Genomic DNA, 25555 nt, shown 5'->3' with positions numbered 1-25555 from the left:
CCATTACGAGTCTGCTCGCGGGACCCGCAAAGGGCACCTGGTACAACCAGGTGCCCTTAGCGGGTCCCGCTAGCAGACCAAGGTGCTAACAACGGGCCTGTTATTAACGGGCCCGTTGTTAGCTCCCTCCCCATTCCCATTGAGCCCTATGGGGTCTCAAATGGGAATGGGGATGTACTTGGTCTGGGTTCCTTGAATGAGAATTACCGGGTCCTCCAAAGTTGGAATGGCCCGGTATTTCCCCATTCAGGGAACCCGGACCCGGTACCCGGTAAGTGGGTAACCATGCTGCAAATTGCGGCATGTTTACCTCCAAGGTCGTAATGACCCCCATAGTGCTTCAATGTTGTGTGTGCTCCATGTGTCAAGTCATGTACATTTCTTGATGTATGTTAACCTGTGTACATGTGTGTCTAAAGTCGAATAAAGTGGTTGTTTTTTTCCATGTAGAAAGAGGGCCATATAACATCACGAAAAATTGCGTTTTTATTACCAACTCTTCCTCGATTTTAGGCACAAAACATAACTTAGGCAGTCCTAATACTTTTTGTGATTTGCACATTACGCCCCCCAATCCTTTAAGAACTGTATATTTGTGGAACCCTTTATTATTTGTGTGTGTGATGAAAAGTATTGGAGCCTTGATGATAATGGTTGACTGGTTTCACTGATATATTTCATCCATGCCCAAGCCACTCAACCTGTAGTCCTGCAAACTGGCCTTATTTCTTGCTAAGGGAACTTTCAATAGATAAGTTTAAGAGTAAACGAGTTGCTGGTATGCGGATTTGATTACAGTGCAGACTTGTTAATTACATCGCCCTATCTGAGTGTATTCTGCATTTAAAGTGCTGCTTGTTTACTAGCTGAATCTACCAACACGTAGTCTCGGGAGGATAGCTCAGGGGCAACGTGCTCGCCTTAGAAACCTCTGGGTATCAAGCGCGTTATATATAACCTATCATATCCTTGGTTTGCTCATTCTGATACTAAGTGGGAGAAATTATATCCTAGAGCAATTTACTTAGGTGCCTAGAAGGTCAACGACATGTGATTTTAAATGGTTTCATATCTGACGTTCTTAATGTCATACACACACACCTGCGCTTGTTTCTTAGGGAGTGCGGCTGAAGTCCTCAGAGAATGGAATATGCCGGGAAAGAAGAAGGTAAGGAAGGGGCAGTATTTTCTTTTTTTTTTACAAATGAATCATCTCATGAATGAATGCCGTTCCATACGTGCAGGAGATGTGCAGAGTCATGTTGCTCTATTTATTAAAGGTTGAGAGCCACAGAGCAGAGTCATCTCATGTCAGGCTGGCAGCCATTTCGTGGCCTATCTGTATGTCAGGGATTTATCATTTTCTCATCACATTGTACCTAAAGGTCAAAGCTGAAATAACTGTTTTTGCATGATTTCTGACATTGTTTTACGCTGTAAGAACAACACAAGTTCTATAAAGCAAGTTGCTAGATAACATTCATTGGATCAGCACTATTTTAATTTCAGTAGTTCTAACTCGGATCTTCAGGGAGACAGGATGTAAGCACTGCTCTACACTGATGTGGTGATATTGAATAAAAGTTAGTCTTTTTATGACAGATTTAAAGAAACGCATGACTACATTTTTCATCCTGTATGCTTCTTTCCTGCTAAATATTGATGCCGTTTTTTAGTGTATAGCAATATGCTTCAGTCCGATGATCCAAAGAAATATAAAATACAATTTATGTATGGACATACCACGAGAAGTGGCCGCAGGGAGACCCTAAAATGGAGGCCTTTTCAGAATCTTTGGCAGCTGGCCTTATCACTAGAGAGGCGGTGGGTCTATTCCATCCTCTGGAAGTGGCAAGGGCGGCAGTGTGAATTATGGCATGTGATTTCTTATCGGGGATCTTTAATGGGTTTGATGTTTTGTGATCTGGCAGGGGGGGTTGACTGAGTGCTCTGAGTGCATCCGGCGCTTTGGTGTGGGCTTGGTCCTAATATACAGTGCCCATTATTTGCCTCCTGAATTTTGTGACTTTACAGCGCTGGCGGCCATATTTTTCAGGTCAACAAAAGAAAAAGAACCAAGTGTAAAGCACAAGCCGGCGACAAGGCAGAGGGCAACAATGAGCCAACAGAAGGACCTCAGGGGGTGTGTGGAAATCACCTAAACGGCTTGGATAAGGGCAACTTGTCCAGCGACTCTGCCACTGAGTCAACAGACCCAAAGCTCCCGAAGGACAATGTCATAGCCCCAGACAGCGATCCTTCGAAAGCACCTGCGGACGAGTCTTTACAAATACATCCAGGAATCACAGGTCTGTCTGTGCTTTCTATAAAACAGCGCTGGCATGGCAAGCAAGTTAGTTACCACTCAGCTGCGCATGCAAACGTAAAATGGCCTCAGGCACAAGAAGAACCATGTGTTGTTACATGTTATATTTCTGTCATTATTTAGAGTTTAGTACTGGATTTGGCAACCCATATTTTGCACATAGGGAATGCAGACACAAGGAGGTAAAGGGGCTCATTAAAAGGTTGCCAGTATTCTGGCGGTACATCTGCCAGAATACCGTCAAACGGATTTACTGATACCGCCACTCAGTCTGGTGGAATGGCCATCGGATTAAGAGTGGCGGAAGTCGGTGTAACTCCCCATTTAATGGAGTCCCATTGGGGATTTTGCCAGTATTACCGGCGCCTGTAATATTGTGATTTATTGCCGGTAAGGTGGTGGAATGACCTCCAAACTCGTAGTTGGCCGGTGCGGTGATGTGCCGTTATACGTTAATACTGCACACTGTTACTGCACCAGCCAACTTGTCATTTCTCAGGATTGCAACATTTGTTCAGGGTGGAAATTCAGTATTAGATCTCACTTCTGTGAAGTACTGGGACAACAGCGTGCCTTTAATTCACGTCTGTGCTCCTTCCTTGTGCTGCTAGCCATAGAGGTAGGCTGATCTGCAGGAAATTGAAACATTTCCTTACAGGCTCAAAGGTCCACGCAACTAGGGGAGTCAGTAACCTGGCAGGCCCACCAGAAAAGCCAAATAGAACCTTTGAATCACAAAGCAGTGGGTTGGTGAGTTTAAGCAGCAGACTTGTGTGCATGGCGGGGGCAAGCACACACAATGTGATCCAATCAAGTGCACAGGCACACACTGCATCATTGCCATCCTGAGCACACAGGCATAAGCGCACATATCTCAGAGCGGAAAAGTCACCAGGCGCAAAGGATCTGCCCATGGGCACACTTCAGTCTTTGGAAAGGGCCAGAGGGTTTGTGTTAGGTTGAGCCGTACTAGCCCCACCATGGCGACCGTCAGGCACCCCTTAAATGACGGTCTGTCCCTGTGCAATACTGGGTACATAGATCTGCCTACAGGCCAAGGGTCTTAGCATAGGTAAGTCCTTTCCCTTTGACTGAATTTTGTAGGGGCCAGGTCAGTGCCCCTCGAGGGCTGGGTGCTGAAAATGCACCCTGCTACCCCCCTCCAGACACTGCCCATGTGTGATTCCCTCAGTACCTCATCCACCGTTCTAGCCCACTTACTAAGCCGTTCTGGGTAGCAGACATTCTGTGCCCCACTTGCATCTTCGTTGGCCCCAGTGCATATTGCATAATGGGAACATCTGTCAGGAAATTGACGTTCCCTCGTTTCCACGGTGCATGTCCCCTTCTATTTGAGGAAACACCTCTCTCGGTTTCACAGACACACATTCCTTGTTATGGGGGATTCTTGCTTCCCGCTTTGTAAAACCAAATAGCTTGGAGCTCCTATTAAAAAAATTGGAGTAAGTGTGATCTGCAAATGTTCCCCATCACCTGAGCCGTTACTCGCAGGAAGTAGCACGCCACGGTGGGACGGGCTATCTAGGTGCTCCTTTTACTTTTTAAGAAAACCATTTTAGACCGGAAATTGGCAACTTTGTTTTGGCTTCGCTGGGTCCTGCATCTTTCAATCAACAGAACTGCTCAGATTCCTCGGCTGAACACTCAAGTTGATTCAAAATGCTACTCAAATATGGGAGTAAACACTGTGTGGCTATGATTGTCTTGAAATACTCCACTTGAAGTAGACATTTAAAGAAAATGGACAATAATTGCATTATTGCATGGTTTAAAGTCCACCTCTAAAGAGTTCCATGTGCTTGCTTTGTTTCGAAAATAAGGTTTCCAATTGAGCACGAATCCATAGTAAGATGCATTACGCTGTGGGGGAGGAGCAGTAAAGTGATAGAAGCAGGGGAGGGTTTAAAACATTCAGCCGGTTGTACGGTGAGACAGAAGTGATGGTAAGAGTTATTTTCCATGTGTCAGACAGAGACCATTATCTCCAATATGATTTTAAAAAACATCCAGGGATTTCTTTTGTATCGCAAAGCGCTCCTCGAGCCGGGGTCTCTGCATCTCTCTGTGATAATGTGCGCATAGCCTTATTTACAGGCAGGGGCATAATAATGTCCTAATATTTTGCAACAGTCTAGGAATGTAAACAGAAGGTGGAAAGGGCTCGCGATTACCTGAGCTACTCTTGCAACACACAAAGGGGTGACTGCTTATCTGTGTTCACGCTTGACCATGTTTGTTCCAGAGGAGGCACTCCCAGAATGCAACGGGCTACCAAAAGGTTCATACCCTCACCCCACAAACGGAGTACAGAGAACCGAACAACCCACATCTTCTGCACAACAAAAGGGCAACAGGAACCGAACCAAGAAAACAGCGGCGGTCATGAAGTTGCACCCGAGCCCAGAAGATCCAGAATTGGTGATGGATGAAGCCAACAAGAAAAGAGGTAAGCCAAGTTACCGCATACGGCACACGGGCAGCAGGCGCCACAATCTGTAGGGTGAAAGTTTCAGTAGGCACTCAAGAAGCGTGATTTCCTGCCCCGAATGGGGAATATCAGCCCTAAAAAACATTTCGGTATCTAGATTTGTACCCCGGTCAAAATGCGGGGCAGGCAATCTGCCTTTTGGGCGAGAAAGCTATAAAGTTCAATTCCTAACATGGGAATGTTCTTGCATTTACGTTGACGTCTAAATACGTCCAAGCTTAAAATGTCATCCTATAAAATAAAGAGTTGGATGAGGTGCCTGTAGGGGTGTTGCTAGGTCTGGAAAAGATCCAGGGCTATGCTAATGTTGGGAGTGTCGAGACTCTGGGCTAGCTAGCCTTTTGGTTGTAGCCCCTGAGATTCTATCCGGGGCTACAACCAAAAGACCAGGGGCTATAGCCCCCTAACCCCCACCCCTAGCAACGCCTCTGGGTGCCTGGCATGTTGATAGCCTGTGTAGGCCTGGCATAGTAACTTATCCTCCGCAAAGTTCTACAGGGTATTATAGACTTAGCTAGAATGGGAAAGCATAGCATAACATTATACCAGATGATAAAAACAGGTGAGGCCCCTCAAACAAAAGTGATAGTGTATAGACTCTGTTTGCTCTACGCAATGCTTTCATTTCCTTGCCTCCATCATTTTAGACTTTTTATTCCTAAAAATATCAAAGATCCTAAAAGAGGCATTTCATATTTCCCTTACTTGTTCATTATTATATTTACATACAATTCCTAAAGAGCAAAAAGGGAAGCAGTCAGGTTTTGCAAGTGGCCCAGCGAAATAAAATCACCCTTTATTTTTAAAAATGGCCATATTCTTTTTAAATAAGTGCTTACATTAGTTAAATAGCTATATTTTCAAAGATATCTTTACAACAAGTAATTTTCAAATGTATTCTAATGTCCAAAGGAAGCAAGCATACTACATGTATTAGAATAATCTGTTGTGCATTTGTGAAAACTTGTAAAAACAGCATTTCTGAGGAAGGCAACCAATGAACACCAGACCAACAAAAGGCACATGACTTTAACAGTGTGTACACGTGCCCGGGATGTTTCTACTGATTGGTGCATTCATTTTCAGTTATTTTATATGCAAAATGCACCCTTCCAAGTTAATTTGAAAACAGCATTGTTGATAGCCTCCCTGTGACTTGGGTCCCTTTGACCATTCCTCGTGAAATTACACACAGAAATGCACGCACGCATGCACACATTCGCACAGCTGCAAAACCTATCAGCATGGGAATTACCATGTTGATTGACATGAAACCTACATTTGAAGCAACTAACAGGGCAACCATAGTGTATGCATGTGCAGTACACGGATGCACCACTGTTGCCACACTCCTTCATACACATTATTTGGCCATGTGCAAAATCATTCATTTGACAGAGCCACATGATATATCAAGCAATCCTTATAGAAATAGAAATGGCTTAGCGATTGCTAAGTGCAGTGTGAGTGTGCAGGGACAGCGCCCTGTTCATGTCACAAGCCGAACCAAGCTGGATCCATGGTGATACAAGAATGCTCAGGTTGTGTATTGATTAAAGCAAAGACCCTGCTGAATCCCACTCCGTCCTTGATGTTTCTGGAATCTGAGTTTTTCCCAGGAAGTAGTTCAGAGATATGCCTGGAAAAAGGGAGACGTAGCAAGAGGCAATGGGAGTTGGCTCCTGGCTAAACCTTCCTGTTAAATGTTGGCCAGGACGATGAGACTGACCTCATATTCCATTCAGGCACTTTTCCCAGCCCCTTCACAACTCAGGGTTCTTAGCAATGTCCTGGCAATGGCATGAATACGGGGTCTATTCTACAATGCTATGGTCAGCCTGCACCTAGATGCCAAGATAGACATCCAGTTATGGCTTCAGCAGATGGACCCGCTTGGCCATCTTTCATGCGATTCCAGACATGGACTCACATTATAACTTGTCCAGATGTGTATGCGCGGTAACTGCTGATGCTGCATGCGGAACCCTGAGGGACCCCTCCCCCCCGTCTAATTATGAGGTAAAGGCCACTACGGCAGTAAACACAGGGGAAACATGCAGAATTTGTACATGCTCCCTCCCTTTGGTATTTCGGAAAATGTGGACTTTTTGTAATTTATTTAAACAACGCTTTCCATCCCTGTTTAGAGGATGGGAATGGAGTAGGTATTTTACAGGATTGTGCCTCTAATGTACAATGGTAATGCATGTAAGCGTCAGTACTGAACCTTTGTATTTCATATTTATTATTTGGATGGCAAGGAGAGCTTTGCGTGAGGTTCTGTACATTACCAAGCCTGGCTGGGCAGTCCCAAGGGCAGATTCATTAGCCCGGTGCAGTAGGGAGGCAACTGAGCAGCAAGAGAGGGCAGCATTAAGAATATTGAAATACAGCTTCCTGTGAAGTGGGCAGGTTTCATCTTTTATCCATGTACAAACTCACAGCAGTACTGCTTTGAAGCGCAGTGTACTTAGAATGTTAAACACAGGGCTAAAGTCGAGGGTACAAGCAGGTGGACGGAGTTCCCCCACTTTTTTTCAAAGCGTGGACTCAGCCCCCCCCCTTAAAATGGGAAACATTGAACTCCCCCTGGAATTTAAGAATTAAAGCCGACCTCAGGGATCGAACTGCAGTCGTCAGGTTTGCCAGCTGGACACTTCACCACTGCACTATATTACCTGATGGAAAAAGACAAACGACTAAAGGGGAAATGTACCATTTCGGGGCTGCATTTTCCACAGAAAGCATTTCTATTGGTTCTTGAAATTTAAAACATGCACATCTTTCACAATTTTCAAAAACACTATTTGAAGAAAATATCCTCTCTTTGTTTTTTGTGTGTGTGTTGATTTTATGAAAGGCAAATGACATTCATCCTGTGCAATTTGGGTGGTTATGCAAAGCCAATTCAATGAAATGTGCATATTTCACCTTGATACGCTAATTTCTGGCAACGTCACATCCCATTGTGTTTGTTTGAGTCCCCCCACTTTTATTTTTAGGACTTGACCCCTGGTTAAACAGTACAGAGAATACAAGACAGGGAATAGACATGCATTAAGTCAAAAGGCAGGCATGGGCTGTGTTACAGGCCCATGGGTACCTGAAAATGCAGAGCAAAGCAGAAGGAGAGACTAGGTAGAGGGAACTAAACCTTTTGCAAATCCTTGGTACCTAAGTGTCGAAAGTTTTAGTTGTGTTCATATTAAAGACAGTGCCGGTCATTGGGCCGGCTCTCGCCGGATCCGAGATCCGGCCCCATATGAGTAGCCGGATTTTGGGATCCGGCCAGAGTCAGCCCCCAAGCCCATGCTCTGGGCTGGGTTACTTAAACAAAAAAAACTTTAAAAAAAGAGAGAGCGCCCGCGACGGAGAGGGGGGCGGAGCAGCTCCTTGCCGATCCCGCGATCTAATGTGCCATGTACTCTTTGTGCACAGTGCTCTGCTTGCACAGGGCAGATTAGATCTCTGAGCCTACACCTTGGTGGGCGCGGAGTCTAATCTGCCCCACGGTGCAAGCAGACCGTGCGCACTGCACGGAGCATTTTTGTTATTTTGTACTCTCCCCTCAGGTACTTTAATTTTCATTGTGCACTCATTTCCTTTGTCTCTCTGGTGTTTATTCTTAGTTGGTTATACTTATTTGTATAGCCAACTAAGAACAAACACCAGAGAGACATACGGAGCCAGCACACATTTAAATCTGACCTCTATAAAATGTAGCGCATCAGATACGTTATATATTATGTGATGTGCTGCATTTATTAGAGGCCAGATTTTAATGTGTGCTGACTCTGGTGACCCTGTGTAATTTGTCTTGTTTAGGTTCGTGCACGGAGTAAAAGTGTGTTTGTGAGTGATGCTGTGGGCAAATGTTATGCGTCTGCATACTGGCTGCCAGGGTTGGACTGTGCATAAAATTGTCAGCTCCAATGCAAAAGTGGCCCACATGTGCACAAGGCCATTCATTCCTGTTGTGCCAGAATGTTTGATATTGCTGTTTTAAACAATTATTTTAGACATTTCCTTTGATCAGAGGTCAACTGCCTCCTTTAAAGCCCCGCCTCCTCGCACACCGCCCCCACCACCCCAAACTCCACCCCCACCCCGGCCGTTGTGGGCTCCCCCACCAACTTTTTTCCATTTCCACCACTGATTAAAGATATAACTAAACATGTTCTGACAATAAACAGCAACAGGTAAGATAACCTTTCGCAGGCCCATTGTGTGCTGGTTCGAGGCTCACAAACATGTTTAGAAAGCAGAGGCTAAAAGGTGCTGGGCTTTAAAGGCACGTGTGCCATGGCTCATAGGGAAGACCCCCGTGTTCCGATTTTGACACCTAAATACAGTCTGAAATCCCTCCTTTTCCTTTCACTATCTATTTGTAAACAACGGAAAAAATTGAAACGCAGGCCTCTTGCCTTGTTCTGCAGGTTGTCGATCATGCCTTGAATGCCACTGCTTGTGCAAAGAAGCACAACTGTGAGGCTTCAAAATGAATGTATTTACATGTTAAGCTGTTTAAATGGCCACAAAGATGTTGCTCAAGTTGAAAGTAGTTGTTTGTAAGTAGAAAATGTATTGTGGCTTGATGTGCAAGAACAGCTCTGTGAGCGTCTGATTACAGGTAGCTGTTAGGAAAGATGTCTCTTTCAGCAACGTTCCCTCCATAGTTTTATAGACCCCCAACCTTTTTGATTTTGCTTTTGAACCTGCCTGACGTTTTACAGGGAGTTAAGCCTCCACCTTCACGCCCCTGGCCTTTTTGCTCATTTTGTTATGGGGAAACTGATCAGTCCTTCAGACTGTCAGTTCTGGGAAACTGTTTCCCTTTTGTCTTTTTGCCTTTTACCTTTTTGATACATTTTTAACAGTGCCCACGGCATTTTACAATGCAGTGCACTAGGGGATACTTCTGTATCACCCTAGTCTTTTACATTTGGGATTTTTGATTAAGTTTATATGTGCCTTAAGACAAGCTGGTGTCAGCGGGCATATTTATACCATGTTTGTGTTATTTGTAGTGTGGACATTCGTGTTTACCGCATATGGCTACTAATCGTGGCTTGTGCCCTAAAATGGCTAGGCTACAAGATTTTCTCTTGTTCTTTGGCCATATTGTTGTTTGGCCTTCTTCCTGCTTTCTCGGGTCAGGAAATCCCATATAAGGTTATGCAGTTTCCCAGGAGCTTTCGCAGGCTAGTGATACCTTTGTGTGTGCTTGGCCCAGGAAGGGGTGGGACTGTCTTGTCTCGCTCCACATCTGTGGTGCCTGAAAGTCTGTGGGTGGGGTTTGAGGGAAACCCATACTGGCCCCTGATTGGCCCACTGCTGGCTGTTTGAATGGTGCTGAGCCTCACCATTGGTTGGCTTGAACTTGCTTCCAGCCAGGATTTCGGATAAGACGAGGATAAGAAGAGGACTCCTGCAGCCACTTCTTCAGATCAGCGGTCTAGCCAACTATTTTGTATAGATGCTGACTGAAGATCCATGGGCGACTCCTGAAGAAGCCCAGCAATCCCCTTCTTGTCTGTGGCCCAGTGAAGCCCTGCTGGACTACCTGATCTGCGAAGGCCATGAGCGGTGCTTCAACCCTTGGACTGGTGTGGTGGGGCCAACCAGTCTCGAAGCGTTCTCGAGGATCCAGCCATCCTGAGTCTTCAGAAGTGTCCCTGGACCACTAGGTGGACGGATAAACTCTCTTCAGATCTCTTCAGATCTAGCTAGCTTGCTAGAACTGTCACTGTTCCACGTTTTCTGCTAGCTTGTGGTACGAGTCGCCTCCCTGCCAAATTTCAGCCTCCCAGCTTTAAGGGATCCTGCTCTGGAAGGTCTTGTTCAACTGCAACTGGAAGGACACCTGCTATCACTGGAACTCACCTTCCCATATCTAGTGAAGTGTCCTGAAGAGGTCTGCTGCAGTACCTTCTGCATTTCTTCTTTGCAAAGGGTTGCACTCTGCTCCTGAAACCGACTGGGAGAATCCTTGCACCCGCAGCTCCTGGCACCTCTTGCTGGACCCAATGGCGGGAAAAACTACCTCCACGACCCCCAGTCGACCCATCTAGTCATCTGAAAAATCAGAGTCAGGGGGATAAATAATTGCAATGCATTTGTCTCCCCCTCTTCTCCATAGAATAAACCTTATAATAAACTTTGATTATTCCCTTCCATCGCTTTTTGATCGTCGCGTCTAAAAGCTGCTGTACCTGAAAGATGGGAACATAATTTTACTTACCAATAACTTTGTTGAATATCTCTCTGGAACATTTCACCAACACAAGAACTCTTCCTACATCAGTCCCTTATCCTAAGAAGACACTTTGCGACTTTTAGGCACAAGGTCCCACTCATCATAGGGATTGGATTTCTAAAGTTAGGGTATATGTCTTGTTATTTGGTTCCATTCTACTGCATCAATACTTACATTCATTTTGTTGAATAGGTTATTGAATTAATTCCTAAGAAACTAAAGGTGACTGTATGTATGTTTTATAATTGAGTGTTGTGTAATATTGTCACCTGCTTGTTTCATTTCCTAGTGTGTGTGTTTTGGGCCTAGAATAAATATAGTATTATAGTACTCACCTGTCTAAATTGAAATATTGTGTGCTTCACTGTTTGGATTCGTTGTGGACCCCTGAACCAACTCACACTCTCCTGAGAATAGCCTTGACTACTCTCCACAGTTAACTTGTTTGGGTTTCAGCTACCCTCTCAGGGGACGGCCTCCTAAAATCTTTCCATCAGGTCAGATTCTAGAAATCCATCTTAACAGTAGCTAAACACTACATTTTTTATTTCAACATAAGCTCCTAATTTCTAAGGCTCATTTTGAGCTGGTGGTAGTCCATTCTAGATTTCCACTTGCAATCAGTGCTGTCACCACATTCAAACCTCTCAAGGATTCTGCACCATTTTGACTTTACTGCTGCAGGGGAAGACCTCACAAACTACAAGCAAGCAGGAAATGACAAAAAAGGAGTCTGCCATTTTAGGAAAATGTTAGTCCTTCTGTGCATTTCCAAGGCTGAATTAACCGCCTGCAAATAGAAATTACTAAATGTCATAAAGGTAAAACCACTGCCACCAGCCATTCAAGCAAACTTGTAATTGTAGCAAAAATGATACAGGTAAGTAAGAAAGGGAATACATTATATCCCCCCAGCACTTCAGATAAAGCAGGGTGTGCTGGCTCACAATATAAAATGTAAAGGGGGATGAAAATCCCTCTTTACTACTTGGGAGCTGCAGTTCTCACAAGTTTAGCCAGATAAAATGTAAAAGGGGAGCTACAAAGGGCAACCCAGCAACAATAGGCTATATATATATATATTCCAACATTTGTCAAAGAGGATAAAATCAAAAAGACACTACGGTGAGTTTTAAAAATGACACCCACAAAAAGAGTAAAATTATATCTAAGTGTGGAAAAAGGTTCCCACTCACTGTGGTATAGGAAAAATAATCCACCAGTCCAGCAAAATGTTCTGGGGTTTCACAAGTGAGGGAGATTTAGCCCTAAACTTAAAATGTTACCTAACAATGCCAACAAACTGCAGCTAGTATTCATCCTGGATTTCATGTACAGGCTATCCTATTTTATCAACACATTGCTTTTCAGTGATATAAGTCCCAACGCTAGTCTAAGAATGACCATAGGAACACATATTGGCAGACCCAAAATATTTTTCCATAATTTACCTTCTAAAATGTCTAGCCAGGTTGTGTTCTTCAAAATTATGTAGACGAATTAATTAGGGTTGCATTTCTTTTCTTCGTACTCAAACAGTCAGAATAAGTATGCTTAGGATCTATATCTACACCTAAATATCTGTAAGTGTCAGTATAATCAGTGGAGCCCTCCGGAGATATAAACTTCAGCCTTTTGATCTGTTTGTTCATTCTTTTAAGAAAGCTTCTTCTGAATCTGTTTTTAATTCTTTAGTCTCTTTTTGTATGTTTTCTTCATTTGCCTTTAATGATGTTGATTCCCTAATTCAGGGAGCTATTGGCTAGTGATATTTAACTATTGGCGAGTATGAAATGGTGTGCTGTTTGCATGCGTATAACTGAGGTGGCGAGTCGCTTTTTATGGCTGGCTAATAGCTTGCAACCTGAATGTTTGCACCCTGCCCTAAATATACAGCGTCTTCAGAAGCTGCTGACTCCCCTTGCTCCTTTACAGTTTGTGAAAACTCAATCTCGCCCTTCTGCTCCATTGTATACCTCTTCCCTTAAATCTGAAAAAAAAATGCAAATGATGTACTGAAAAACTATGGCATAAACTTGTATCTCCTGACTTTCATCTTGCATTTCTCTTACTCCCTTGCAGCTGCATGATGCCAAATCTAAGTAGCCTCATCTCCAAATATCTACAGCTGGAAGTAAGCCACTAGAACTATTTAGAGTAATTGAACATTGTGTTGACCCCTCCCTGATAAGTCTTGTTCCTTTTCTCTGTTTCAAGTCAATACTTTCAATACATATTTTGTTGGAAACATTGTTTACATCCAAAATCATTTCTTATAATCTTACAAAATCTGCTTATCTTCCTTTTCTCCCTTGCATTTTTACAACCTTCTAAAAACAGATTTCCTTAGCATTTTGCTTCAATGCAGGCTCCTCCTTACTCTGATGATCTTTTGCCTGCTTATCTTGTTACATCTATTGCTTTGACAATGTATTCCTTTTGGCTCCCCCTTGTGAAAGCTTCCTTTTCTAAAGGAATGTTCCCTCTTCTCTCAAAAGTGGACAGATGCCCCCACTTTCCAAAAGGCCCAATTAAGACCCCTCTGAACACGCTATGGTCTGATCACCTTGTTTCCTTTTTTGGTTACATTCCTTCAAAAACGTGCAGCGTTTCAACTTTCTCAGTATTTATCTAAACACCATCTTTTTCATGACTATCAATCAGTTTTCCTCCTGGTTACAGCACCAAGTCAGCTACTCTCTGGGGTTTGGATGATATCATGGATGTACTTAAGGGTTCTGTCTCTTAGTTTCTTCTTGATTTCTCGTCAGCATTTGCCAACGTCAGCCACGAGGTACAAATTAACTCCTGAACCCTGGGCATAGATTTGGATGAATCCATCCTGGCCTGGTTCTCCTCTTATCTTTGCAATCAAACACAGTATGTTCCGGTGAGCTCAGCGGGTTAGACCCTGTAATTGTCTGCTGTGCTGTTCCCCAGAGCTCGATACACTCACCTATATTTTTCAACATCTGCATGAAACCTGTGGGAGAGCTGGTATCTGAGATGGGTCTGGGAGTCCATCACTACGCAGATGACAGACAACTCTTTCTTAAATTGTCTTCTCCAACTGACATTCTGCATCTGGGGGAGTGTCTTGGTACTATTGAGGACTGGACGCCTTGACCGTATCTCAAATTAAAACCTATAAAAACTGAGATTCCTTTGGTATCCCCTCTTTCTAATCATCAGCACTTCCTCAGGAGTGGTTCACTCAATTGTGCTCGTATGGTTTTACTCCTTCTTTGATGTCCTGCATTAAAGTCCTTGGTTTTCTACTTAATTTAAATCGAATTGTTAATCTCATCTATCTCTTCTTTTGAAGATCAAACCATTTATTCCTACCTCACACATCCAAAGTGCCACCAAGCGACTGGTTTGATCTCACCTGGGCTATTCGAAATGGTTTCTTACCTTTTGTTTGGCTCCTCCAAAGGCGGCTCACTTGAATTTCTGTTGGTTGGAAGTTTTGAATATATTACTCCTTTCCCTTCATTAATTCCTCATTCACTTTCGTACCTTATTTAAAATCTGCTACATGACCTAGAATGCAGTGGTCCTTAGTAGATACATGTTCTTTTCTGGATGTTCTGGAGATAAACATGAAGCGCTAATCTTTTTCATCTTGACATTCCGCTATTTAGACATTTGTTACTTCCATAATCAAGCATTTTCGGCTGCTGCCCCTCAAATTTGGAATGCTCTCCCTTCTGCAATTCGTCTTTTAGCATCTCTTTTGGAATTTAGAAAGGCACTTAAAACTCATTTATTTCAGCTTGCGTTCTTTTCCTCTTCACTTGCTTTTTTTTCTGTTAGTTCTAAGACTAGCTTTCGATCTGATTTTATTTTTTTATTTGTGTAGCATTATTTTGTTAGCTATCTGTACAGGGCCCTGCTACCTTAGAGCAAGGGAACACTATATAAATGTTTTAAATACAAAATAAATAAATCATGTGATAAGCCAATATGACAATATTTTTAAAAAATGAAATGTTTATAGAAATATATTATAGAAAAGGAGCATGATTGTGACTTTATTTTCTCCATTATAAACAGAAGTCTACAAGTATGGCAATCCTAATTGCTGGGAGCCTAAACATTTATTCTGGGTTTTACTACAGTATTTGAAAGAATGAAACGCATCCAATAAAAGCAATAGGGTGTTAAGGTTACCTGCTTAGATCCATTGCTTATCAGGCTGGCAGATTGTTATGGAGAACAATTGAAATTCTAGAAAATGCATACATTTGGGGCAAATAAGCAGACCTAAAATATGCTTGACATTTCGTTGAATCCCTCCTGTCTTCTAACTACTATTGTACCCACACTAATCAAGGTGAATTTCAACTTCAGTTGTTGCATGTTATCATTATAACTATTAGGAAAGATTTTCTTTTTGCAACTTTCCCTCCATAGTTTTTGATCTTGTTCTGACTTTTTGAAAGCAAATAAAACCTTTAGGTTCACATCTATTGCATTTTTCTCACATGTTATGGGGAAACTGACTAGTCCTTCAGACTGTCAGTAATGAGAGACTATGTTTCGCTTTTGAATTCTTTCATTTTTTATATTGCACACAGTAGCTTACAGTGCAATGCAATGGGGATACATTTGCACCCCCTAACATTTTACATTTGAGATGTGTGGTTGCTTGTATAGGTGTTAGGGAGAATTCGCATTTTGGTGCTAATTCCCTTCAACCTTAAAGAAGACCCCCAGCTCTTTTGCTGGAGTTAAGGACTTTTTCATTTCTATCCTGGAGTGAGTAAGACCTTTTTCTCACTCCCTCATGTACTTTGATCTGATTTGGATTCTGTATTTCCTTTGTTTTTGGAGTCAGACAAACTCCATAGGCATCTACTTTTTGTATGGTGACACACAGCACCTTCAGTGCAGTGTCACCGAGAAATCCTTTAGATTACTCTTCAGGTTTAAATACCTTCTCTTGGGTGAACGACTGTTCCTAAGAGTAATAAAGTGAAATTGACTTTACTCACCTTTTTCCTATGTAGGCCCAGCACACCCCATTTTAGATGGAATGCTCGGGGGTTACATAGTAACCCATTTTCTTACTTACTCATGTAACATTGTTTATGTTACTCTCATAACTTTATATGGCTGGTGGCAGTGGTTTAATTTTCCTACCATTGTGCTTTTCTACCGCAGGCTGAATCCTCAGCTGCAGTGTAGCACCTATGGGTGACCATTGTGTCAAAATGGCCCCGGTCTTCTTTTTTCCCCATTTCTTGGTTGTGAGGTCTTACTTGGGTTTTACTCTACCTGCCAAACCAGGGTTTACCCCTTTTGTTCATTTTGCCTTTGGCGGGCTTCCGTACTGAAACCTGCCTCTGGCTCCAGTGTGTCTGGCAGGGCAGGAAGCGAGAGAGGTGCCCGAAACTCCCTATCCTTAGTCTCCTTGGTTACCTGAATGCACCCAGTGCTGATTGCCTGGCTGGCTGGCTGTCCTTGAAGGACAGCCAGCCTGCTGTGTGAGTGACAGCTAGGCTGTACATGGATGGGAGAAACCTGCATAAAAGGTGAGGCTTCTTTTACTGAAGACAGAGTCAAAAACTGGACGAAACATCCGACGAAGGAATCATGAAGAGAAGCTTACTGCGTCCTCCTGGACCGGTGAAGCCCTGCTGATGTGCTGAAACTGCTTTTCTGAATCGACTAGAGAAGCTCCAGAGAGGACGGCTTCTTCCCTTGGGTTGGTGGGACCAACTCACCCCAGGACAAACTTTGCTGGAAGACCTTCCCCAACTGGCTGTACTTCTTTTCTGCTACTGGAACCGAGTGCCAGGGTTTGAGAAATCCATAGTCGAGTACAACATCTTTAAGCTGGACCAAAGCTCCAGGAAGATCCTGAAGACCCTCCCGAAGCAGGGCGACTGAAGCTCGAGTCACCTCACCAGAGTGTTGGACTCAAGGAGTGAAGGAAGCCCATCATGTGTCCAATATCCGCTGTGGTGCTATTTGCCGGTAGCTGAAACTGCGAAGTGCAGCTGAACTGAAAAAAGTCCGTAGCCGCCGGCGACCTTCGAACTGCAGTGCAGGAGTCCTCCCGACGTCCTCCCTCTTGTTCCCACGACTGAGGCCCAGGAACCCAGGATCTGCAACACATCAACCAGAACAGAAGCCAGCTGGATCCTCTTTTTTTAACCTAAGGTACTGTGCTAAGGGGTACTTACCTCATTTGTCTGTAGCTTGCATTATCTCTCTTGAGACTTGCGGTAGCTGCTTTATGCAGAGTTGATCTCAGTTCTACCTTTCACAAGCCTAACAACTTGTGGCCCAACAGTGATTTTCTACAAACTCTCTAACTTTGTGCAAGACTTTTGTGCTATCTAAGAAGTGCCTCCGCTCCATAGACACTGTTCAAATTGACTTTGGCTGTCCTGGCTCCCTGCAGACTCATCTGACCCATTGGGCCTCATTATGACCCTGCCAGTCCGGAAACAACAGTGGCAGTAAATCTGCCGCCACTGTTGTTTCTGGTACCGGTTGATTCCAAGTTCTGCAGGCGGGAGTTGTCAAAGCCACCCGCCTGCAGGCGGAAATGGAAACACCGACTCCGTCATAGACGGAACCAGTGTTTCCCTTGTCTCCATCCCCATGGAGTCTTATTGGACTCCAATGGTATGGGGATTTACGAAATTCCGCCTCCATGATTACCGGGTCACCGGGGTTGTAATGCCTGAGTGATTCCAGCAATCACAGAGGCGGAATGGTATTTTGGGTCTGACGGCAGCCTGCCAGTTTTTCCGGCACGGCTACGGTCGGACTCGTAATGAGGCCATTGACTTTCATTCTAACTGTCCCTCATAGGTGATGCATTGGTTTAACTAATATTGCCAGGAAAGACTCTATCTAGACTTTATTGGGAGATTGAAAAGTGCTCACATGCTCCGAGAACCTGTTAACATTTTTCCTTCCCTAACCAATTCCTTTTCCACAACCTCAGAATTTTACCAAGTGGAAAACGTGATATATAAATGCCTATACTGTCATAGTGATTGAAGTGACCCCAGGATGTAGGACGTGTGTATGAAGCATCTCTAAACACTATCTACTTGCAATCTTGATTCTGAGAACGTGTATAAAGTGTATTTTTATTGTTGCTCATTGCCCTTTTTAAAGAATGCTTATTTAAAACTGACCGTTAAATAAATAAATAATTATTGTACTAGAAAACCTTGAGTTTAAGTGTTATTGGATACTTGTATGTGTGGATTTCGATGCTACAGCTCTACAGCTCACATTTACCCCTCTTGAGATGAGCCTGGCTGCTCAGTCACTCTACCAACTTGTGTAGTACAGACCCATACCAATAGGTGGGTTACCTATTGGCAAGAGGACACAGCTGGTGTAGTCTCCCACAGGGTTACAGCATACAATCTTGCCTAAGAAATAGGTGACTAAAGACAAGTTGGTGGCAGCAGTTTCATTTTTACAATTTTTGCTTTATGTTTTATGTGCAAATTCGTGTTTACCGTGTATGACTTATAAATGTGTCTAGTGCCCTAAAATGGCCGGGCCATGAGATTTTCACTTGTTCTTTGGCCATTTTGTAGTTTGGCCTTCTTCCTGCCTTCTCAGGTCAGGAAATCTCATATAAGGTCATGCATTTGCTCAGGAAAGCTTCTGCTTTTGTGCGCTAGTGAGTCTTTGTGCTTGTGACACAGGCAGGGGGCTGGGACGGTCTAGTCCCAGAACACATCCTTGGTGCCAGCACGTCTGCTGCTTGGGAGATGTAAAACCAATAGTTGTCCCGGATTGGACAACTACTGGCAGTTTGAATGGTGCAGATTCTTTCCATTGATGGGTTTGGACTTGCTTGCAGCTTCAGCTTTGGATAAGAAGGGGACCTCTGCTGCCATTCTTCAGATCTACATTGGAGCCAAGAATCCTTTGAAGAAGAGCAGCCCGTTGACGACCTGAGGGCTTCTACAGTGGACCAGCATCCTTTCCATTGATTGGCCCATTGAAGCCCTGCTTCTCTGCCTGATCTCAGGACCCCCTCAGTGAATCGACCCTTGGGCTAGTGGGACCAACTAGTCTTGATGCCTTCACGAGGATGCATTCCCCAGGACCCAAGAACCACCAGAAGTCACCAGCATGTGTCATAAGCAGCATTACCCCAAAATGTCAGCTTCCTAGCATTTAGGAAACCTGGCCTGGAGTTCTTTCTTTGACAACGACTGGAAAGATGCCTGTTCTTGCCTGCAAACAGTGATCGCCACTGGAACTTGCCCTCCTCCATCCCATGAAGTGTCCTGAAGAGGGCAGCATCACTAAAGTATGCATTTCTTCATCAACTGGGCTTGTATCTTGCAGTTGCACTTGACCCAAAGATCCCTCAAACCTCCAACCCCTGCACACCTCTCACCTTATCAAAAGATGGAAGGCCGCGCTCCCAGCTACCCCCAGACGATCCATCATGACCCCTTGGGACAATCAGAGCCGGGGAGGTAAGTAAGCATACCTGTGCCTACCCAGCCCATCCTCCATAGTATAACACTGAGTGCAAAGCCCTTTGTCTTCTAGCACCCTCTTACTTACCTTTTGGTTGTCGAACCTGGATCAAATATTCTGCCTCTTGGTGAGCCTTGGGTCTGGAAGAGAGAGAAGCACTTTCTAGTCTTCTGGCAAATTGTTATTGAACTTTGAAATAGTTTTGAACTGTTGTAAACCACCACCACAAGTCCATTGCATCCCTGTAGAGAAACCTTCCCTGAAGAAACCGTGTGCTGCATCCTCTGACTTTTGGGCACAAGGCCAGTGAGTGAGATCCAGTCTCCCTTCACCTCCAATTTGTTAATTTGTTGCCTTACACTCTTACAGTGTCTGGATCTCACAATTCCCAATAGAACAGTTTTCCTTGTCATTCGTCCATACTTTTCTACTTTGTGATAGGATCCTTTCTCAGGGTCTAATAACACTAGATTCAAGCACTCTTGTTGGGTTTAGTTATCACTCAAGGGACTGGAGGCCTCATCACGGGTTGGGGAGAGTGGTTAAAATGTGGTGGTAACGCTATTACTACTGCATTGCTGCTCATGCTCATTCCCGAGTTTCGGTGGAAAGATGGTATGGACTCATAATAAATGGGGACTAACAGCACCACCGCGACTCGGGATCTGGCGCAGATTGCGCCAGACTGATTTGCAGTAACGCTAATAGCGTTGAGCGGTATCCCAGTGCAATTGCCGCTGGGATACCGCCCAACTCGTGATGAGGCCCATGTGACTCTTCCATAAGTACTCTTACAAAAGGGAAAAGTGGAACAAAGCAATCCAGTATTCTTCAGAGTCCAGTGCTAATGCAGGGTTCTCTGTGCCGGTTCTGTCATGGTTACTTAGAGCAGGGCTTCCCAACTTTCATTTTTCACCTCTGTGAATCGTCATTAAACTGGTATTCACAGCATTTGCTCCATGTTCCAGTGTTAATGCACGGCTCTTAGTGCTTCACCAAGAACAAGTTCAGGGTTCAGCAACTGTCCTGCAACGCTGAGTCAAGGCTGCCGCCTCCTCATCCAGCGCTCTTTGCAAGACCAGTGTCTTTCCTCACCTCTCCGGCGCAGATTCCATTAAGGACATTTTCTGGAGTGAAGGGGTGAGGCTGGGGAACAGTGTTATTTTCAGCATGAAGTGCTAATGGGTCTCAACACCTGTTGTCCGAGGATTAGCATTACTGCGTGATTTCACAACTCTCCTCTCACACTAACGGGCCACTTAATTAAGTGCCTCTCAGGTGTTCTACAGCATTTCCTACAGTTTTCATTGCTGGTGCAGGGTTCCAGGTGTTACTTCACTTAGCACTACACTAGGATTTCAGAGCTGTCATCCAATGCCAACTCAAGGTTAACACCTATCCATCCGGTGCTTTTCTTGAAATCACTGTTTCGTCGGCTAAAGGTCTTTCATTTGGGCCCCTCTGTGTTGCTCCAGCGTCTCTCACCAAGGGATCTTCATGAACCCAGGGCTGCTTCCCTAATCATCAGTCTAAAAAATCAGTTCCTCACAGTTAGCCTGTTTCCTGGCTCCAGATCCTCTCGCTCAGCACTTTTCAGTCTGTGCTACTCAATAATCATCAGTCAATTAATACAGGCCCACTCAGTTGGCTTAACTGTGAGCCGTTTATTGGCTCAAAATATCTTCACAGGGCACCACTCCAAAGATTCAAGTCATTTCATGTATCAAGAATGGTTTGTTTATTCCATAAAGTTCTTACTTGTAGAGTTCCTGAGTCCACCCACCAAAGTTTCAATCCTGTGAATTTATCAAACCTTGTGTAGTTGACTTTCTTGTCATGTTGTATTGCTCTTCTATTGTGTGGGTTGTCATTTCCCTTACAAATCCCTCAATAAAAATGTATTGAGTTTCAGTTTGTACAACAAAATATATCATCCCACACACGTAGGTTGTAAATATATCATAGAGGGATAACGCTCCATGGAGTTTTCTAAGATTAAGCAATCCCTTAGTGCTATATGCATGGCGATGGTATGCATGGCCGGGAGTAAGTTGCCCTATTTAATATTTTGTAGAGAAGCTTCTTGTCCCAAGCTGTGAAGAAAAGGTAATTTTCTATAACTTTATTTCCAATTAGGCACCAACGTGGAGAAGTCAGTGAAGGACTTACAGCGCTGCACTGTTTCCTTGGCCCGTTACCGCCTGATGATCAAAGAGGAAATGGACGGTTCTGTGAAGAAGATCAAAGCTACTTTTGCCGAATTGCTCAACAGGTAGGTCCCTTTTCAATGAAGATTTTTAACTAACATACAGACCAGTAAGACAGTGGTAATTATATAAATTGAAGTTGACATCATGAGGAACCCCTTGACTAGTCCTTGTTAGATGACCACGTTGCATCAAGATGTCCATCCCAGACAGATGTTGTTTACTCTTTAAGTCATTGGCTGTGGACCACTGAGCCCAGATTTCCCTTTTGTCTGAACGGTCTCATTGCATGCTGATCACTACATTTCCCACTGTCCCAATTCTCATCAATGTCAAAATTGGGAATCCTCAGCAAAATGGGAACCTGCGTTCAAAGCACAAAGCGCAAAGCATTAGATACGGAACTGGATAGTTAGTGTGTACTGGACCCGTTGTTGTTTTTAAATGTATTTTGCTCTATCTCCATGTACAAAATAAATCATTCCAAATAATATATTTGGTGTGTGTTGGGCCCAGTTGTATTCCCCAATAAGTGTTTGGTAAGTGAAGGACAGATTGCAGTGTCTAAATATATACTTGCTTAGTGAAGGTCTGGTTGCAGTCTTGTTTAGTGAAGGTCTGGTTGCAGCCCTGTTTAGTGAAGGTCTGGTTGCAGTCTTGTTTAGTGAAGGTCTGGTTGCAGTTCACACATAGAATTTGTTCAGAATAAGCGTAATACTTGCACACAATATATTCTCAAATGTCAGTTAGCACAAACAATATAGTCAGGAAGTGTATATGCACAATGCATACCTTCCTCACATGAACAAATGCATACATACACACACAGAAACACACCACCCAGAAACACACGCCCCAAACCCCCCCCCCCCCAACTCACAAAATAACCTCCTCCACCTTTCAACCCAAGAATAATCTGCACTGGCTGTACCGTCCTATACCAACCAGAGTCGGTCGGTCGGTCAGTCGGTCTCTCTCTCTCGCTCTCTCTCTCTTTCTGTCTCTGTCTCTCTCTGTCTCTCTCTTTCTCTCTCTCTCTCTCACTCTCTCTCTGTTTTTCTCTCTCTTTCTCTCCTCTCCCACTCTCTGTGTCTCCCTGTCTCCCTCTCTCCATCTTTTCCTCCCTCACTTACTCCGCTTGGGGTTGTTAGGATTTGTCACTACCAATCAATGGGCCAGGGTCAATAAGGTTCTCCACTTCTCAGGCGGTTTTACCTTGACTGCCCCCAAGCGCAGGCCCTACTTGTGTGAGTAACTTCCTCTTACCACCTCCTTTAGCCTTTGGCCCTCTTGGCTTGGAATTTCTTTTCAGCATTTGGACCATTCTGTACACTTTATCTTACTGCTCACTGCCCTTCCTCCATCTCCAGCATCTGCCTACCTCCAATGTCCTTAACCTTCCTCTCTCCACTTGAATCATCCACCCTCATCTCGTCTCAACTCACCTCCTTTCTTCTCCTGTGTCTCTCCTCCAATGCTCACGTCCCTGTCAAAAGTCTGCTTCTCTTTTCCTCCTTCCCCTGTTTCTCTCTTCTTTCACACTCCACCAATGTCGTGCTCTCCAATGAATTCCTTTCTCCCTCCTTCAGCACAATCCTCTTCCTTTGAAATCTTTCCTTCCTCCTCCTCGTCCTTGATCTTACTCTGGCACAGCTCTGTAAGGCAACATTGTACCTTCCCCCTCACCCAGTCCAGAGAGAATCTTATATACGGTTGAGACCAGTTGCCTGCTCCCTGAATGGCTTGGGCCTGTAGGTGTTTCCCTGCTGTGATTTGATTAAGAGTGAGACTTTGTAGTTCAGGAGGGAGGGCTTTAAAAAGGCTGGTGGACATTTTGAATCCATGCCATGCAGTCTGGAAGTGTGTTTGATGAGAGAGATGTCTCCACCTCCCTCAGGTTTGCTGTATTTTCTGCAGGTGACATTTTATAAACCTGTGGAACTTTGAAGGGTGCTGCTAATTTCCTCTTACCCTGGGAATTTCGAATTGGTATTTTCAGTCTGATTTTAAGGGTGCATCTGACATCGTTGACCTCATCACCACACATGACTTGGATGCCATCTTCATTACTGGGACCTGGATGACATCCACCTCCACCCACATCCTAAATGTTCTCATCCCCAACGGCTACAGAATTCTACACTGAGACAGTCCAAACATGATCGGCATAGGCCTGGCCATCATGCACAAGGTATCATGGCCATGCACCCAACTGGAAGTTGTCACTATTGGCTCTTTTGAAAACATGCCCTGCCACTTCCCGCTCTCCCCATCGGACACAGTCACTTGTATCTCATCTACAGACCAACCAAGCCCAAAACCTCCTTCAACGAAGACTTCACAGACTTGGTCACCACCATGTCTCTTATGCATGTCAACATCATCCTCTGCGACTCCAACATTCCTGGCAACCCAGCAACCAAGTCAATGAAGGAAGTTCTCTACTGACGACTCAACACACTGAACCTCATACTGCGCACAAAATAACTCACTCCCAGGAAAAGTAATATCCTTGTCCTATTCATCACTGCACTGTCCATCCTCCATCACAGCTCTCGTACTCTGCTCGACTCGTCAGACCATCTGGCAATCCCCTTTGAAATGAGTCGCACCACACATCACCTCTCAAGAAAACCCATTGAAAATCATACCTTTCCGATCCTTCAAGAACTTCCTGCTGGACATTCTCGTAGAAGACCTCACCAAAGTCCACCTCACATGGGCTGATGTACCTCTGACGAACCAGGACTGCAACTCACTTCTCCAATAACTCAACACCACCCTCACAAACCTACATCAATCACCATGCCCAGTGAAACAGCACATACCCTCAATCCTAAACCTTCTGCACCCTAGTACACTCAAGAACGCAACCACAACAAACAAACCATCCTAAAACAAGATAAGAATTGTTGAAAATCCTGCAGCACATCCGACCTCACCCTGCTCAAGGAACTCCATGCTCCATGCTACATGCAGGTGATTGATCAACACTGCCAAGGCCAACTACTACCAAGATACCATAGCAAAGGTCAACAATGAAAGCAGAGCCCTCTTCAAAGGCATCCAGTACTGCATCAAGCCTTTGCCTGACCAACCCGCAGTACACACCATCAAAAAATCCACTACCATCAACTCTTTCTTCATCAACAAGATCAACATGATCCGCCAACGAATAGACACCAACGCCACAATTGACAGCAAACTACACATCCCATCTTGCAAAACCACAACCAGCTGGACAACGTTCAAGACACTCCCTATGTAAGACCTCACTGCCGCATTGGCATCCCTCAAGGCCACATCGTATGGGATGACATCCTCCCTGCCTCTTTACTCAAGACCCTTCCGATTGAAGCACTCCTCCCTTACCTGACAATCAAGAGCTCCCTAACTCAAGGCACCTTCCACTCAACCCTCAAGACTGGACAAATCCTCCTGCTTCTTAAGAAACCAACACTGGACCCTGACGATCTCAGCAACTACACCCCGATCACCCATCTTCCCTTCCTAGGTAGGATCCTTGAGAAAGCAGTAGCCAAGCAACAGTACCAACACATTAAATCCAATAACCTCCTTCATTCCTACCAATCTGGCTTCAAACCCAGATGCAGCACAGAAACGGCTCAAGGTGATTGACAATGTCATTAAAATCCTTGATGATGCCCATCCTTGCCGCATAGTTCTCCTTCACCTCTCAGCAGCATTTGGCACAGTAGACCACCAGACACTCCCTTACAATCTGCATCACCGCATCGGTATCAGTGAGATTGTCCTCAGCT

General features: G+C 44.3%; 1 protein-coding gene across 5 annotated transcripts in view; it reads left to right on the top strand.

Annotated features, from left to right (window-relative positions):
* The window catches only part of SPATS2L (spermatogenesis associated serine rich 2 like), a 225802-nt gene that overhangs the window by 175252 nt on the left and 24995 nt on the right, over positions 1–25555 (top strand). For all 5 annotated transcript variants that reach the window (XM_069615791.1, XM_069615792.1, XM_069615793.1 and 2 more), the window contains 4 exons: positions 1119–1168; positions 2057–2309; positions 4590–4793; positions 21703–21838. In XM_069615791.1, the coding sequence (XP_069471892.1) occupies positions 1119–1168; positions 2057–2309; positions 4590–4793; positions 21703–21838 (643 nt within the window). The remainder of the gene's footprint in view (positions 1–1118; positions 1169–2056; positions 2310–4589; positions 4794–21702; positions 21839–25555) is intronic.

This window comes from Ambystoma mexicanum, chromosome 9 (genome assembly GCF_040938575.1).
Source record: "Ambystoma mexicanum isolate Mex_15411 chromosome 9, UKY_AmexF1_1, whole genome shotgun sequence".
Taxonomy (NCBI): Eukaryota; Metazoa; Chordata; class Amphibia; order Caudata; family Ambystomatidae; genus Ambystoma; species Ambystoma mexicanum.
Note: the sequence above shows the minus strand (reverse complement) of the source record. Positions and strands in the feature narration are given on the sequence as shown.